Genomic DNA, 14,734 nt, shown 5'->3' on the forward strand with positions numbered 1-14,734 from the left:
CTCAAGAAGAACACCATACTAGGATTTTTTTAATCTAATAAGAACTAAAACTTTTTGGCTCATATATGAACAACCACAGATGCAAACTTTGACAAGGCATGTGAAAAACTGCAATATCCAGAAAAATTATTTCAACATTTTTAATTCGTGACAAAATTATTTCAGTAACACTCATTGAATGCTAACCATAGAGAAACACATTCTAGAAGTACATTTTGCTATAATTTATTCAATGTGTTTTACTGCAGTTTAAACGCATTTCAGATTTGGCCCTTTACCTGTAGATCATTGTGCCAAGTATGTAGAGTAACCAACCTATTTCCCAAATGATGTGTTGTTGATCCCAGACCAGCAGAAAAAAATAGGGACCCTCTTGTCACTCGTCTCCCTTCCCAGACTCTGCCATTCTAGTTCTCTTTCTTATTATAAATGTCTCAGGTAAATCCATGTCATCTTTTAACCATAGTAGGGAGACACAACAAAAGCTTTTCAAGAGAATCCCCAAGAACGGATAACTGTCTGTCATTCCTTAATTAAACTATTTTAGTTGATCCCTCTCCTCAAAGGTCCCTCTCCCCGTCACTGTCACTAATTTCCTGTTCTTGAAATATTGTTCATTCTCATCCCAGGTTTGAAAAACTTCAATTCAGGAATTAGATGGAAAGTGAAAGAAGAGTGCTTGAATCCTTGGCTCAGTAAAAAAATGTGAACAGCTGAGAGTGACTGAAGGTGGTACTTGAATTGATGGGATAAATGAGAGTGGGCCAATGGGGTGGGGGTATTTTATACTTGCAATTTGCAAGATGCTAGATCTTAGATTAAATTGGTTCAGCACATACACACACACACAATGGTAACTGTAGAGGTAATAGATATGTTAATTAGCTTGACTGTGGAGATCATTTCACAATGTATGTGTATATCAGAACACCTCATTGTACACCTTAAGTATATGCAATTTTTCTATATGACATCTCAATAAAGCTGTTTAAAAAGAAAGGATGGGTTTAAGGAATGGAGGACAAAAAAGAGCACAGTGGGAAAAAAGGAGAAACTAAAAGAAAGATTATTAAAATAAAAAACAAAGAAGAAGGTAGGCAGTTTGGAAAGAAAAGGCAGAGCTTGTGAGGAGAAAAAAATAGGCATTATATAAAACCCAAGAATGCAAATATCTTTCTGGGGAGGCAAATGGTATAAAGAAGAGAATGTCAAAAAAAAATTGTCTTGATTTGCAATCATTAATGACTATCACTACAGACCTCTAAAAAATACTGCCTTTTAAAAAATTCAGATAAAATGAAGCATTCCATGACAGTTGGAAATTTTAAAATAACAGTTACCAAATGGTTATCAGTGGTTTAGCAGATGATCAGATTCTCAATATCTTCGGTGGTTATGAAAGAAAAAATAAAAATAGTCCTTTTTAGCAAGTTACTCAAATGTAAGTTTCACTGAGCCAAAAAAGTTCATAAGAACTTTGCCAGATTCAACATCTAAGATCAGATAAGGATCAGTTGAAGCCAATAACACTTGCCAAACTAGAATTTGCTTTTCCGATGAGGCATTTATTTTACTTCACTTCACTATGGAAGTCTGTAAACCTTTAAGTAGATATACCACTGTACTCAGAGATTTTTGGTTTTCCCTTTTTTTTTTTTTTTTTTTTTGGTATCACTAATATGTACATTGAAGCTTCCTTGGGCTTGATGAGGAGAGTCCTTTACCATCCTTGTCAAAAATCTGATTAATGAATAAGAACAACAATCTGGAAAGAAAGCAAGATTCCTCAGGAGTAGAAACAGTAAGAAATACTGCTAAATCTACTCAGAAGAAATTTATTCAATTTTCACTTGAGAATCAGCTTGAACTGGAAACATCTGTCTTTTATGTATAAGGGCTAATCTTTCTACATGCCACACTGGAGAAATTTTAAAGCATTTGTGCAACAACTGGTATTCCTGTTAACATAATCCAGTGGATGAAGAAATACCATTAAAAAGTCAATTCCTACACATAAAGGGGATAAACACATACTGCGGCCTATCAGAGGGTGTCAGGTGAAAGGAAGAAGAGGATCAGAAAAAATAACTAATGGATACTGTGCTTAATACCTGGGTACAAAATAATCTGTATGATAAACCCCCATGACTCATGTTTACCCATGTAACAAACCTGCACAGCTTGCACACATACCCCTGAACTTAAAACAGAATTTTTTTTAAAAGTCCATTCCTAACCTCCATTACTAACCTAGATTGTTCTTTTTATTTCTAACGCTTCCAACTTCAGTATTTTCTAAGTAAGAAGTGCTTATTTGTCAATGAATTGTCCTTTAGAAACCTGAAAAAAAAGTTTCTACTATCTGCTGGATGTTGACATACAGAAAATTGATTAAGATAATCAAGAATAGACAATCCCTAGAATGCATCTTAGAACTTTTAATAAGATTTTCTAGAGAATTATGTTTTTAAAGAATGTGTGTTCACATAAAAATTAATCTCATAAACATTTATCTTAATTATTTTGGTAGATATTGATAGCTTTTGGATTGATAAAAATTATTCTGCATTTCACTGGCATGTTTGTACTTTTCAATAAAATACAAGCAGAAGATATATTATCAATTTTTGCATTTCACTGGCATGTTTGTACTTTTCAATAAAAAGCAAGCAGAAGAAATATTATCAAAAAAGATCCACTAAAATTAAGCTTTTCAGACTAAATGACACAAAGATTCATAACAAAATGGTAACTAGAAAAGTAGGTGAATAATATTATATATACTATATGATTCAAATTTTAAAAAGAAATAAGCATTAAAAAATATCAAAATGTTAGTAGTTATCTCTTGGTTAGTATATTGTTTTATTTTAAATATTATTTGAATTAACCAAATTCTCTAAAATAAGATTTTTTTTTAGATTTTATTTTTAAAAGACATAGTTACAATTCTACCAATTTAACATGACATTTTAATAAATAATAAATTTGTTTTATATTTTTTCTAGAAATAAGACTCAAATAATCTTATGTTTTTACCTTATGAAAACTTCCATAAAATAATGTCTTTACTTCATCTGTGTCAAATGTAACAGTTTGTACCTCGCCTCTTATATCCTTGTTAAAGAATGATAACGTCTTGCTAGAAGCTGTAATCAACATAAAGTGTTATTAAATCACATGCATTGAATACCTTTTATTTAAAGTATTAGCAAATGATTCTTCGAGAGATTTCTTTAAAAATAAAATAATTTCTGTTGTGATAAAATGTAATTAGGATATTTACTGATGTGTTATACTTGGAAAAGTTCAAACATAAAAGTATATACCAAATAAATATATATATAATGTATATTCAGAAAGTTTTTTAAAAAAGAAAAGAAAAACATATTCAAAACTAAGTATGCATGTGCCTTAAGATAAAAATTCTTACAATCTGCAATCACTCCAACTTGTGGTTTGTAGTCTCTGTCTGTGATTTGCCAAATTGCAAAAGGGTCACTGGGAGTTTCTGGGAGAAGTCTGAATAATAATATAATCGTGTATGAAGGAGGGAGTCCATTTGGGTGTAGGTCTCTGTTGGATAAAATGAAAGAAAAAGGAGAAGAAAGAAAAAAACAAAAGGAAGAAAGAAAGATTGATTGATTTCACATCAAGAACAGATACTCTTTTAAATCTCTGCACCAGAATCCCATATGGGTAGTATTAGAGGCTATTTATAATAATCTGGCTCCTTCTGACTTCTCCTTAGAAGGAGAAAAATTTAGGAAGCACATCAAAAGAACAAGCACTAAAGATCCATTATGTAAATTGTAAGCGATTATTTCTAAATTGATAAAGTCACGAAAGTCTGGGAAATTACGAAATAGTCTTTTATCCTACTAGTAATAACTAATTTTTTGAGACACAGAGTATTATAAAATTATATGATAATTTTAGAATGATAAACAGTATGACTATGGATATAATTTTTTTTTTTCTTTTTTTCTTTTGAGAACGGGTCTCGCTGTATTACCCAGGCAGGTCTCGAACTCCTGGGCTCAAGCTATCCTCCCGCCTCTGCCTCCCCGAGAGCTGGGATTACAGGCGTGAGCCACCGCGCCCGGCTATGGATATAATTTAAAGAGAATGAATCTTACTAAACATATTTAATTTCAAATGTCAGCTGTATGAGATCATAAAATGGCTTAAGGTTTTAATTTCTCTCTCCCTCCCTGTCAGTAATAGTTTTTACACTTCCAAATTTCTCCCCTGAAATCAAATAAATCACCCCCAGAGCTCATATATTCCCAAAAACAAAATCCATTTTAAATGTGAAGGCCATATACATGTGCAAACATTTAGTGATGATAAAAGGATGTGAATTAATTGAAAGGAAATGTTTCTTGGCTCTAAGCTGTAAGACAAAACAAAAAACAAAAAATTGGTCCCATGTGTCCCTCCAGACTTTAGTCAATCATTGTTCTGGGGGAATCTTTGAAGCAGAATTAATGGTTTTCTATCTGAGACCATTTAACAACATTTTCTCCCTGAAGGTAAGAAAAAGAACCAGATAATAAACTCATAGAAAAGAAGCTATTCCTCCATGAATTTTGATAGAGGACACAGAGCTTTCATGTCCTAATACCACACCACTAATGCCATCTTGCTTTTAAAACATGCTCTAGGTAAGCCGACATGATGTCTTTTATATGTTCAGGAACTGTCTTTATAATATTCTATGTTACAAATAATATTTTCTCCACATCAACTCATCTCTCACCTAGCCCATTTTTCTCCTACCTTAGTTAATTAGTGCTTGTGAAAAAATTATGTAATTGTATTTATGTTTCTTTCCTTTCAGTCAAAAGTTCTGATGCTTGAGAAAACAATAGGTGTCATAAGTTAAAATGTAGAAATCATATGTTGAGCTGACTGGAAGAGTTAAACACCGGGTATTACAGTTCACTGAAAAACCTAGAACTCCGAGCCAACATGGTTAACCATTAAGGAGTTAGAGACTTACAGTGTGGTCAAACTACAACAATATGATCTGTGCCTCTTAAAGTAAATTAGCTTTGGTTTTAGTCTGAATTTTCCATCAGCTTTCTCAGAGCATTTCATATTTCAGACATCATTTCTGACCCTGTTCTGAGCTTACAATACCTTTATTTCTCATTGTTCTTTTCTCTCCATAAACTGGCAAACATATTTTTCAACATAAAAAGTTTTCATTTTAATGAATAAGAAATACAGATTTCAGTTATCATACTCAGGTGGAAACATTCATGAAGTAAAATAACATCTACAGCTACACAACAGATTGCTAGAGCATCAGCCAATAAAAACTAAATGCCAACTGTCTGATCATGGATGAGAAAAACTACCTTTCATTTTCTAGAGGTCTGAAACACTATAAAGAATGTTTGCTCTCATTCTGCACTTATTCCATCCAGTCTTCTGCACCACAGGGAGAGATGTTCAAAATATTAAGTTGCCTTCCTGTTTTAACAGCTTTTCTAGCCTTAAATTCAAAAGGGTCAGTAATATGTTACCCGCATGAGCTTCTTGGATCTGGGAATAACGAGGCCTGAGTCTTAGTCTCCTGTGTGCAAACAACTATGTAACCTGGAAACAATTAACCCAACTGTATTTAAGAAAACCCATCAGGGTCATCCATAAGCAGTCTTCCGACAATTCTAAAGTTCCAGGATTCTGGGAAGTCAGCAAATATTCCAAGAACTTTCTGCAGGTCTTAAGAAAAGGAGAACCTCCTGTTGTCACACTTACGCTGTAGGCTGATTCACAAATGCATTCTTCTGAATCCTGTAAGCTGAGTAGCTGGGGAAAGACCCTGACTCCAAAGATACTCCTTGTACAGAAGCAAAATTCTTTTCTGTCAGGTTGTACGCTTCAAGCATCTTAAAACCTTTACGTCAGAAAAGAAAATATTAAACAAAGTACATTTTAATTATTTTATTGCTTAAATCTGGAAATTAATTAGCCCAAAATTATAAATGCTTACCTGGTGAGGTGTAGCCATCCAAATAAATGAGAGGACAACCTGCAATGTACAGTGTTCTTTAAGTATGATTCACCAACACGATGTACAAATCATATATGCACAGAAAGTAGCAACGAACATATTTCAAGTAATAAATGACATTGTTCATTTATTAAAATAACTTCTCTATTTACTCTTTTATATATTATTTCTTGTACATTTCCTATGTGTAGGAGAAATTATACTATTAACCAGTGTTACACATATTTCCCTAACATTCTCTAATCCAGCTGGAATTTTACAGTACTCTTAAAAATAATAAAATAGAATTAAAGGAGGAATTTTTCACATTTTCAATAGATTTAAAGAACTTCCCTCCCAGGGAATTGTAGATTTCTGCAAAGGTAGGAGGAGCTTGTCCATCCCCAACCCTCTTCTCTGCCAAGTCTCCAAGCCTCACCCTGGCTACCAAACACCAGGTAACAGTAACAAGTGTGCAGTAGTTTTTGCTCTGGACCCCTCAGAGCTGAGGGTACCAGATGGCTGCATCCAGGACCACTTGGAAGAGAAAAGAAACCACTCCAGCCCCCTACTCACTTTCACCAGTGCAGCTATGCTCCAAACTTCAGCATAAATTTTCATAGTAAACCAAGAAAGTTTGTTTAACCAGTTCTGTTTTTAATAGAATGTTTAATGGAGAGGATTATTATATTTGTAAAGCATAGCCCTGTCTAGGATCAGGGGTCTGGACTAGCCACAGACCCCTGATCAATTATGTAGGATAAATTGCCTCCTGGTAATTATGGAGGATTAATTGCCTCCATAACCTATACCCCAAGAATTGGTGTTAATGGATGATGATAATAAATTGACTTAAATAATCAATCTTTGGTTCTTCACTATAGTTCAAAAGCTGAATTGAAAATACAAACCCAAACAAACAAATGGGAATCAACTAAATTTCTGAGGAACCATTTTTTTTCATTGCTCTCTTGAAGCACGGATGTTGACAAAACAAATACCAATTGATTACTAATGGGGAAAACCTTCATCTCACAGAAATCCCCTATGTATGCAATTTGAGGCTGAGATTAATTTAACCAAATGTCACAGGCATTAGGTTGGTGGGAAAAGGATATATTAAAACACTTTATTTCCATACAAGGAAATTACATATTCAAGGCTAAAAATGAACTTCTGACAAGCACACATTTAGCATGATCGCAATAGGAACAGTGATTCATCAGGTTCTCAAGTGATTTCCCAGGATCTATTTATGCACAGACTTGATCCTACAAAGGATATAGAATTGTCTACTGAGTAATTATTTTTCAGAATAAGTGAGGTTATAGATCCATGTTGTCTGTGACTTACTTGAAGTGGCAGTTTCACAAACAAATGTAATAAGATTGTCTTCGATCTTCTCAAAAGATTCAAAGTCGTCCACAATGAACACGTGCCGTTCACTTGGTTTGCTGGCAATGTTGGCAAGCTCGTTGTAGTCGACATCAGCCACACCAACTACAAAGACACTGAACCCTGCAAAGTAGAATTTATAGAATGAATCACATATCTCTTTTTCTGTCCTTGTTGTTAGAACAATGCAAAAAGATTCTTATCAGAAATGATGCTGTATTTTCTTACTATACGCAAGTCCTTTTATTTGACACGAACTCTCTTTAATAAATACATACTTTTTCCAGGTCTTTCTATTTTCTGGTTTAAATAATTCATTTAATTTGATTTCCTAAGATAAAATCCCAACAATTTAAATATGAAGATTTTAATAGCAGAAAGACTTTATGTGGTGCACACTGCCTTCCACAGATCCACAGTCCTGATACACACATGAGTTCTGCAGCCATTAATATTTTAAGCTTATGTGACTCAGAAGTTAAGAATGGGCTCATTTTAAAATCTGGGTTCTTGAAACTGATTTTCTCAGGAAACTCAGGCTCAAAGGCAGAACTTTGGCCATCTTGAAAATGGAATCTACAACTCTCACTGGCAACAGACAGGCTATGACAAATAAGCAAATTTAGGCTGTGACAAATAAGCACATTTTTCACTCCGAAAGCTAAATTTGACATCAGGGGGAAAAAGCTATATAAGGAATTAGAAATATATTTAGATAAAAATAAGGTAACATAAGAAGCAAATATTTATAAGCCCAAAATTAAATCTACCAGGAGTCACAAACATGCAGAAATCTGGGTAAAGTGTACAACACAATGGCAATACATTTTATAAAAGATCAGCAGGAACAACCTCTATTGAAAAAAGACAATATGACTTAGCACTAATCATAACTTACAATTTTAGCCAAAGAATCTTGCATGTACAGATGACAAGTTCCATGTAATTAAGTACTTTATAATTTACTACAACAAATTATGCATAAGATTCTCTCTAAAAATATATCCACCTTAGACGTTGCTTGGGACAGCAGTGGGTAGGGGGACTGTTAATGCAAGTACTGGAAATATCTACTTTCGCCTCTAATGATCTTAAATAACTAATTCAAAGGACAGTGTTACCAGGAGGCTCTCAGTATATTTGACTTCCAAGGTCTATCCCAGAGATGACTCCCTAAGACCTCCATTCCTTGCAACATATCTTTTAGCAATCATTAAGTCTACATCTGCAAAGATGTGCTAAAGCTAAAGGCTTCCTTTTTCCTCTCCTTGCACAGGAAGCAGTATCAAGATTCATTTCTGCTATGGCAGGAAGCCTGCTCTAGCATCATCTCATTATCATTGCTTTCTGTAGCCTTCCAGCCACTATGGGAAAATGTGGTTTGCCCCTTGTCAATCCTGAACCACATCTTACACAAAGAATACACCATGTCATTTTGAGCAGTTGCAAACCATTCCATAATTAAATATAAATCAGCATTACAAAGGTATACAGTGCAGAGTGAAACAGAAACAATAAAGTAACATCAGCAAATTTAGTCTTTTGTAATCATTTGTGAACATTTAAAAATGTTAAAATTGCAAGTGCAAATTCATGTATGTGCTTGCCTGACTGCTGGATGACCAAAGCCGCCTTCTTGACCTCATCCTGGGACCGACCATCTGTGACCACAACCAACACTTTAGGGACATTCTTCCTCATGCCACTCTCCCAAGTCAAGACTTTCTCCTTGATAAATGTGAGGGCCTTGCCTACAGAATGAGGCATGGAACATTTTAGTGTCACCTCAGTGAAAACTACCCCAATGCCATTAGTCACGCCCAACTGATAAGAATCTGGACATTAGCGTGAGATAATACACTCAGTTCTGCCACTACAAATGCTTGGAGAGTAAAGGTCTACATATACACGTACCTGTTCTTGTGTTTCCTCCTCTGTACCTAATATTCTGGAGGGCCCCAAGGGCTAGGGCCTTGTCATTATATGTGTTCAGCTTGAACTCAGACTTGACCTCATCACTGTATTGCACAAATGAAACCTGAAGGAAAATGTGGTTTAGCAGTGAGCATAAGTCATCTCATTTTATATTTCAATCTTCAAGTGATTCTCTAGCTGCAGAATAAAGTGGGGGATGGGGGGTTGTAAAAAGTATCTCAGACCTGATAGAATATTGTAAGCTCTTTATAGCTAATATTATAACACCTACTGCACTTGTCTCATTAAATTCTTTAATTTTCAATCTTCAATGAAATTATCATAACTGACGTTAATAATGAAAATATACTATATTCATGTTGTGCCTTTCTCTAGGACATAGAAAGGGATGAATAAAGCTGGGGAGTGGTGAGATCCCAGGATTAGACATGAGAACATACCATCTCGAATCCAAATGTTGGTTAAACAGTTGACTCAGCCCACTGCTGCTTCTCACTGACTCTATCAGTTCTTTATGGCAATATAAAAATGTCACGTGTGTGATTATAATCATCCCTCATCACAAACTCATTGAAAATGGGATTTAGAGGAAAAAGTACAGGCTTTGTACTCAGGATTCACTGGGTTCAAATTCTAGCTCTGGCATTTAATAGCTATGTGACAATGGATTTTTTTATCAGTAAAATGAGGATAACTATACTTACCTTCTAGGATTGTTTTAAAGACTAATAATCCTGTATACAAAGTAACTGGTACATAGGAGTTAATAAAATATGGTAGCTATTTTTTGTTAGAAATACAAATTCCTAAAAGGATGAAAAAAAGCTTGCTTGTTGAATTAATGTGGTTAAATTAAGAATATAACCACATTAAATTTAGAATATAACTAGGGTGAATTTTTACTCTTCTTGGGTTGGATTAAGGTCTAGAGGATTATTTGAGGATTTGAAATTTACTATTCCATAAAAGAAGACATGTTTTGTTGATGAAATTGTTTGTGGTTTATTTCAAAATATCTTATTTTCATGATGCCACAATGATGATCAAACTGCCAAAATAAAGAAAATTCAGCAAAGAAATGGGAAAGAAAAGGAGGAATTGTTTTTTAAAAAGATAGTCTCTTGCTTTAAGGAGTCAATCATTTAGATAGAAGAGTAGATAGAAGACAGTCACACAATTAATGACAATATGAAGTGATATTTGTTGTAATGCAGCAATATAGACAAAATACTTCAAAAGCATGGAATGTGTAAAGCCATCATGGTGCCTTACCAGAGGGGGTGGAATTTTAATTGGGTCTTTTAATTGGGTTAGGGTTACATGATGATTTATTCTTTGAGGCCTCTCATGGAAATATAAACTTCTCTAAGTACTTCAGTATAACAAATATATTCGGAGTGATTTCAGAGCAAGATAATTGGTAGTTATCATTTTAAAAAAGCAAATGAAATATGCTTTAGCTCAACAATGGACATTCTTCTGGTCAAGGTAATTTTCTGCAAAGTAATGAGAGAGGCAGCAAGTTCCGCACACTCACTCCAGTCACTGTTTATCACTGATTCTTCTAACTTCACAGGGCATGAAAATCACAAAGAATTTAATATCCAGAACTTTGGATGAACTTCTATAGAAATGTGTCATGGTTGGAAGCAGGAAGTTAAGAGTCAGCATCCCCTAAGTTCTCCAACAGGAATATTATCTAGTCAAAGATAAAAACTAATAAACTAATAGAAAAAACATTTATTTTTCTATTTATTTATCATGTACACCCAATTCCCTCCCAAAAATACATGAATAAAGGAAATAGTAAATAAGAGAAGGTCAAAATTGAGTTTATATTGAAAAGACTTTTTACTTAAAAAGAGTAAAAAGAGAAGTTCAAAGGAAAGGCAAGACATCACAAATGAGTGGCCACTGGTGGAATGACACTCACCTGAATCCCAGCAGGACTGATTTCATCAAAGCCTCCCACAGTATTGAAGATGAATTTTACAACTTTGTTAAAATTATCATCCCCGATGCTCCAAGAGGCATCAGTCAAGAACACAATATCTGCCTTGGCCCCTTTGCATACTACAAAAAAAAGAAAGCAGAAGAAGCCCCAAATCTCATGAATTCTTTCATTTAAATGAAATCACATAATTGAAAATGTAGTATAACACCTTGCTACGCAAAGTGTGGTTCTGTAGCAACAGCACTGCCTGGGAGCTTGTTAGAAATGCAGAATGTTGGGTCCTACCCCAAACTTCCTGAATCAGTACCAGCAGTAATAAGATGACTCATATGCACAATAAATTTAAGAAGCATTGGACTAACAGATCCACAATACCTACTCTGGAATTACTCCATTTGTTTAGATCCATTATACAGAGATATAATCTTACCTCATGGAACTCTTCAAGTAGTTTTGAACAATAAATGAGAGGAGAAATCAAATAAAAAGTTTGGAGATTTGGAATATAATTAGTAAAGATTGATTTTATGTAAATAAGTCCTTTTTTTTTTTTTTTTTTTTTGAGACAGCGTCTCACTCTGCCTTCAGGCTGGAGTGCACTGGCGATCTCAGCTCACTGCAACCTCCGCCTCCCAGGTTCAAGCGATTCTCCTGCCTGAGCCTCCTGAGTAGCTGGGACAACAGGCACGTGCCACCACACCCAGCTAATTTTTGTATTTTTAGTAGAGACGGGGTTTTACCGTATTGGCCAGGATGGTCTTGATCCACTTGTCTCGGCCTCCCAAAGTGCTGGGATTACAGGAGTGAGCCACTGCACCTGGCCAAGTCCTTTGTAAAATTTAAATTAAGCCACTAGAATCATACGTAGGAAAGAAGATTTTTATTTGAATATCTAGACTTGGAGGCTAAGAAAAAAATCTAAAAACAATTAACAAAATTTTAATTTATAAAAACTTAACATAGAGAAGTTTAACACTGAGAGTGAACCCTAATGTAAACTATGGACTTTGGGTGGTGATGATGTGTCAATGTAGGTTCATCGTTTGTAACAAATGTACCACTCAGATGTGGGATGTTAATAGGGGAGGAGGCTGGGCATGTGGTGGGGAAGGGCAGTCTGTCTGGGAGATGAAAAATCTCTGCAACATGCCTGCAATGTTGCTGTGAACCTAAAACTACTCTAGAAAATAAAGTCTATTTAAAAAGAAAAAACTTGTTTTTAAACCAAGATTATTTACTGAATTTCTTTCTATATCTAATTTAAAGGAACCCATTATTATTTTACCCTACAATATTACACTACTAATTTTTAATTTTACTTATATAATAGGTTTAATAAAGTTGTAACATTCTACATCCTTCTAAGATAAAATAAAAATATATTTAAAATCTGAAATATTTTCTATTAAATGCTAGAGACAGCATATGAGAAAAGAATAATCCAGTAGTTATTTAACTTAACTTTAGCTTGATAAAGTGCTAAAGAATTGCCCTTAAGTGCTGAGAGACCAACCTTAATAAATCAGTATGTCGTTTTACCAGTTCACTGCAAGTTACAATTATCTTCACATTTTGGTGAATGGAAAATTTTTTAGCTTTGTGTAATCCAGGGAACTTCTCAGGTTGGATGCCAGGAATTTTAAAGCCAACAGCCTCAAGGCTTACGTTGCAAATAGAGCCAAAAGGGTTCACAGTGCTTACTGATGCCAGCAGTTAGCAGAAAGAAATGTCCACCATGTAGGATCATGGAAGACCTAAATCTGTAAAACTGAGGAAACAGACTTCCAACTGAAGAGCTGGAATAATTTATGACTGATTTTATTCACACCAAAATGTGCCCAGAGATGGAGAGAAACAAATTACTGATAATCTTCTCTTTCAATCTAAAAACTCTTCAGCAGCAATAATAAATCAGAAATGTTCTATATTAATTGTAAATGATGCACATGCAGCATAAATAAGAAGTCTGTAGCTCCCTATCAGCTGAATGTATTGCCTATTTAGCTGTACTTACCATCCCGGGCTGGTGGAATGGTGGGAGGGGGAGGAGGGGTGGGTGGCTCTGTAGGGGCTTCTGTTGGTTTCACAGCTAGAATTTAAAAATAATAATTTTAAAAACACACCATGTGCACATTTTATATCCCAGAAAGTAAATTTTAAGAGCAATTTAAATCCTGGATACCAAATCAAGTCATACAAAATGAGACACCACTGTCATCAGTACTAACATACTGGGGATTTTATTCCATCCAAATTTGGTGTCACTGGTAGTCATTCAACATCCACTACAGCTACAGAAAATAAAGATCTAAAGGGAAAATGTAAGGCCTTCAGATAGGGTCAAATGAGCAAAAGTCACTAATATGAATTCACCTTCTCACTGTCAGCAAGAGCCACCTCTCCCTCCTTTGGCCCTTCCTCAAAGTAGCCCCAACTCGATAACAGGGACAACTTGCAATTGCTACAGAAAAAGGTCCTGAACCAGCTTTAGACTCCACATTCAGGAACTCACCATCATCCTATCATTATTGCTACCCCTGGGGAGAGGTACCTGCACAAGATTCACTTAAGTCTTCCTTACCTAGAGCATTCTATTCTAAAGCCTTATGAAGGCTTTCCAGATTTCTCAAAAACTTACTGGTATGTTCTTTAACAGAGACTCCTGGTCCCTCGAGATTTGGTGTCTGCACAAAAACAGTGACACCATAATCAGTGTCTGGTGAAAGGCCAGTGAAGCAGTGACTGGTTTCTGATCCACGCACTGTAATTTCTTGTCCCCTGGTTCCTGATTATGACAACAAAGGAAAATGCCAGTGTCATCATCAATTATATTTCAAGACAATTTTATATATCATTGCTATAAACAAAATGGTATCTTCTTTACTGAAATTTAAAATGTTTCCACTACATGCTCCAGATCATTTTTTTCTTTTTTACACACATACCATCTGTAGGGCTTAGTTTTAGCCTGTAGGAGGTGGCTGCCCGGTGAGCTGACCATTTGACACAGAATGTATCCCACCCAATCTGGTGAGTTTTCAGATCTGTTACATTTAAATATACTATAAAATAAAGAAAGAAAGAGATTTACTTTGTAAATTAAAGCAAAAAAATACACTTTTAATCATAACACAATTTTCAAACTTTCACTGTGGGTGAAAAAAAGTTCAAAAGTGTAACATGTTTCCTTAGAAGAAACATACATGAATCATATTTGAAAATGTGGTACTGCCAAAATAGAACCCCCTTTCTATCACTGATTTTCAAGGAAAGGAAATTCCGTATAGTCCCTCTCACAACTAAGAATTTCAAAAACATCTCATGGAAAATAATGAAAACAGTTTCTAAAAGGCTATCTGCTAAGTCATTAAATAGTTATCAAAGCAATGGTGTCATTAAAATATATCTGTGGACTGAATCACTAATCATGATTCAATAATTAAGTC

The 14,734-nt window shown here is 34.8% G+C and overlaps 1 protein-coding gene across 4 annotated transcripts in view; it reads right to left on the reverse strand.

Annotated features, from left to right (window-relative positions):
* COL12A1 (collagen type XII alpha 1 chain) overlaps positions 1-14,734 on the reverse strand; it is a 122,523-nt gene that overhangs the window by 25,446 nt on the left and 82,343 nt on the right. For all 4 annotated transcript variants that reach the window (XM_030929307.1, XM_030929309.1, XM_030929305.1 and 1 more), the window contains 11 exons: positions 14,234-14,350; positions 13,927-14,073; positions 13,303-13,377; positions 11,268-11,407; positions 9,314-9,437; positions 9,007-9,150; positions 7,358-7,522; positions 6,005-6,043; positions 5,770-5,908; positions 3,434-3,576; positions 3,040-3,149 (listed from right to left, as the gene is read on the reverse strand). In XM_030929307.1, the coding sequence (XP_030785167.1) occupies positions 3,040-3,149; positions 3,434-3,576; positions 5,770-5,908; positions 6,005-6,043; positions 7,358-7,522; positions 9,007-9,150; positions 9,314-9,437; positions 11,268-11,407; positions 13,303-13,377; positions 13,927-14,073; positions 14,234-14,350 (1,343 nt within the window). The remainder of the gene's footprint in view (positions 1-3,039; positions 3,150-3,433; positions 3,577-5,769; positions 5,909-6,004; positions 6,044-7,357; positions 7,523-9,006; positions 9,151-9,313; positions 9,438-11,267; positions 11,408-13,302; positions 13,378-13,926; positions 14,074-14,233; positions 14,351-14,734) is intronic.

This window comes from Rhinopithecus roxellana, chromosome 4, assembly GCF_007565055.1.
Source record: "Rhinopithecus roxellana isolate Shanxi Qingling chromosome 4, ASM756505v1, whole genome shotgun sequence".
NCBI classification, from domain to species: domain Eukaryota; kingdom Metazoa; phylum Chordata; class Mammalia; order Primates; family Cercopithecidae; genus Rhinopithecus; species Rhinopithecus roxellana.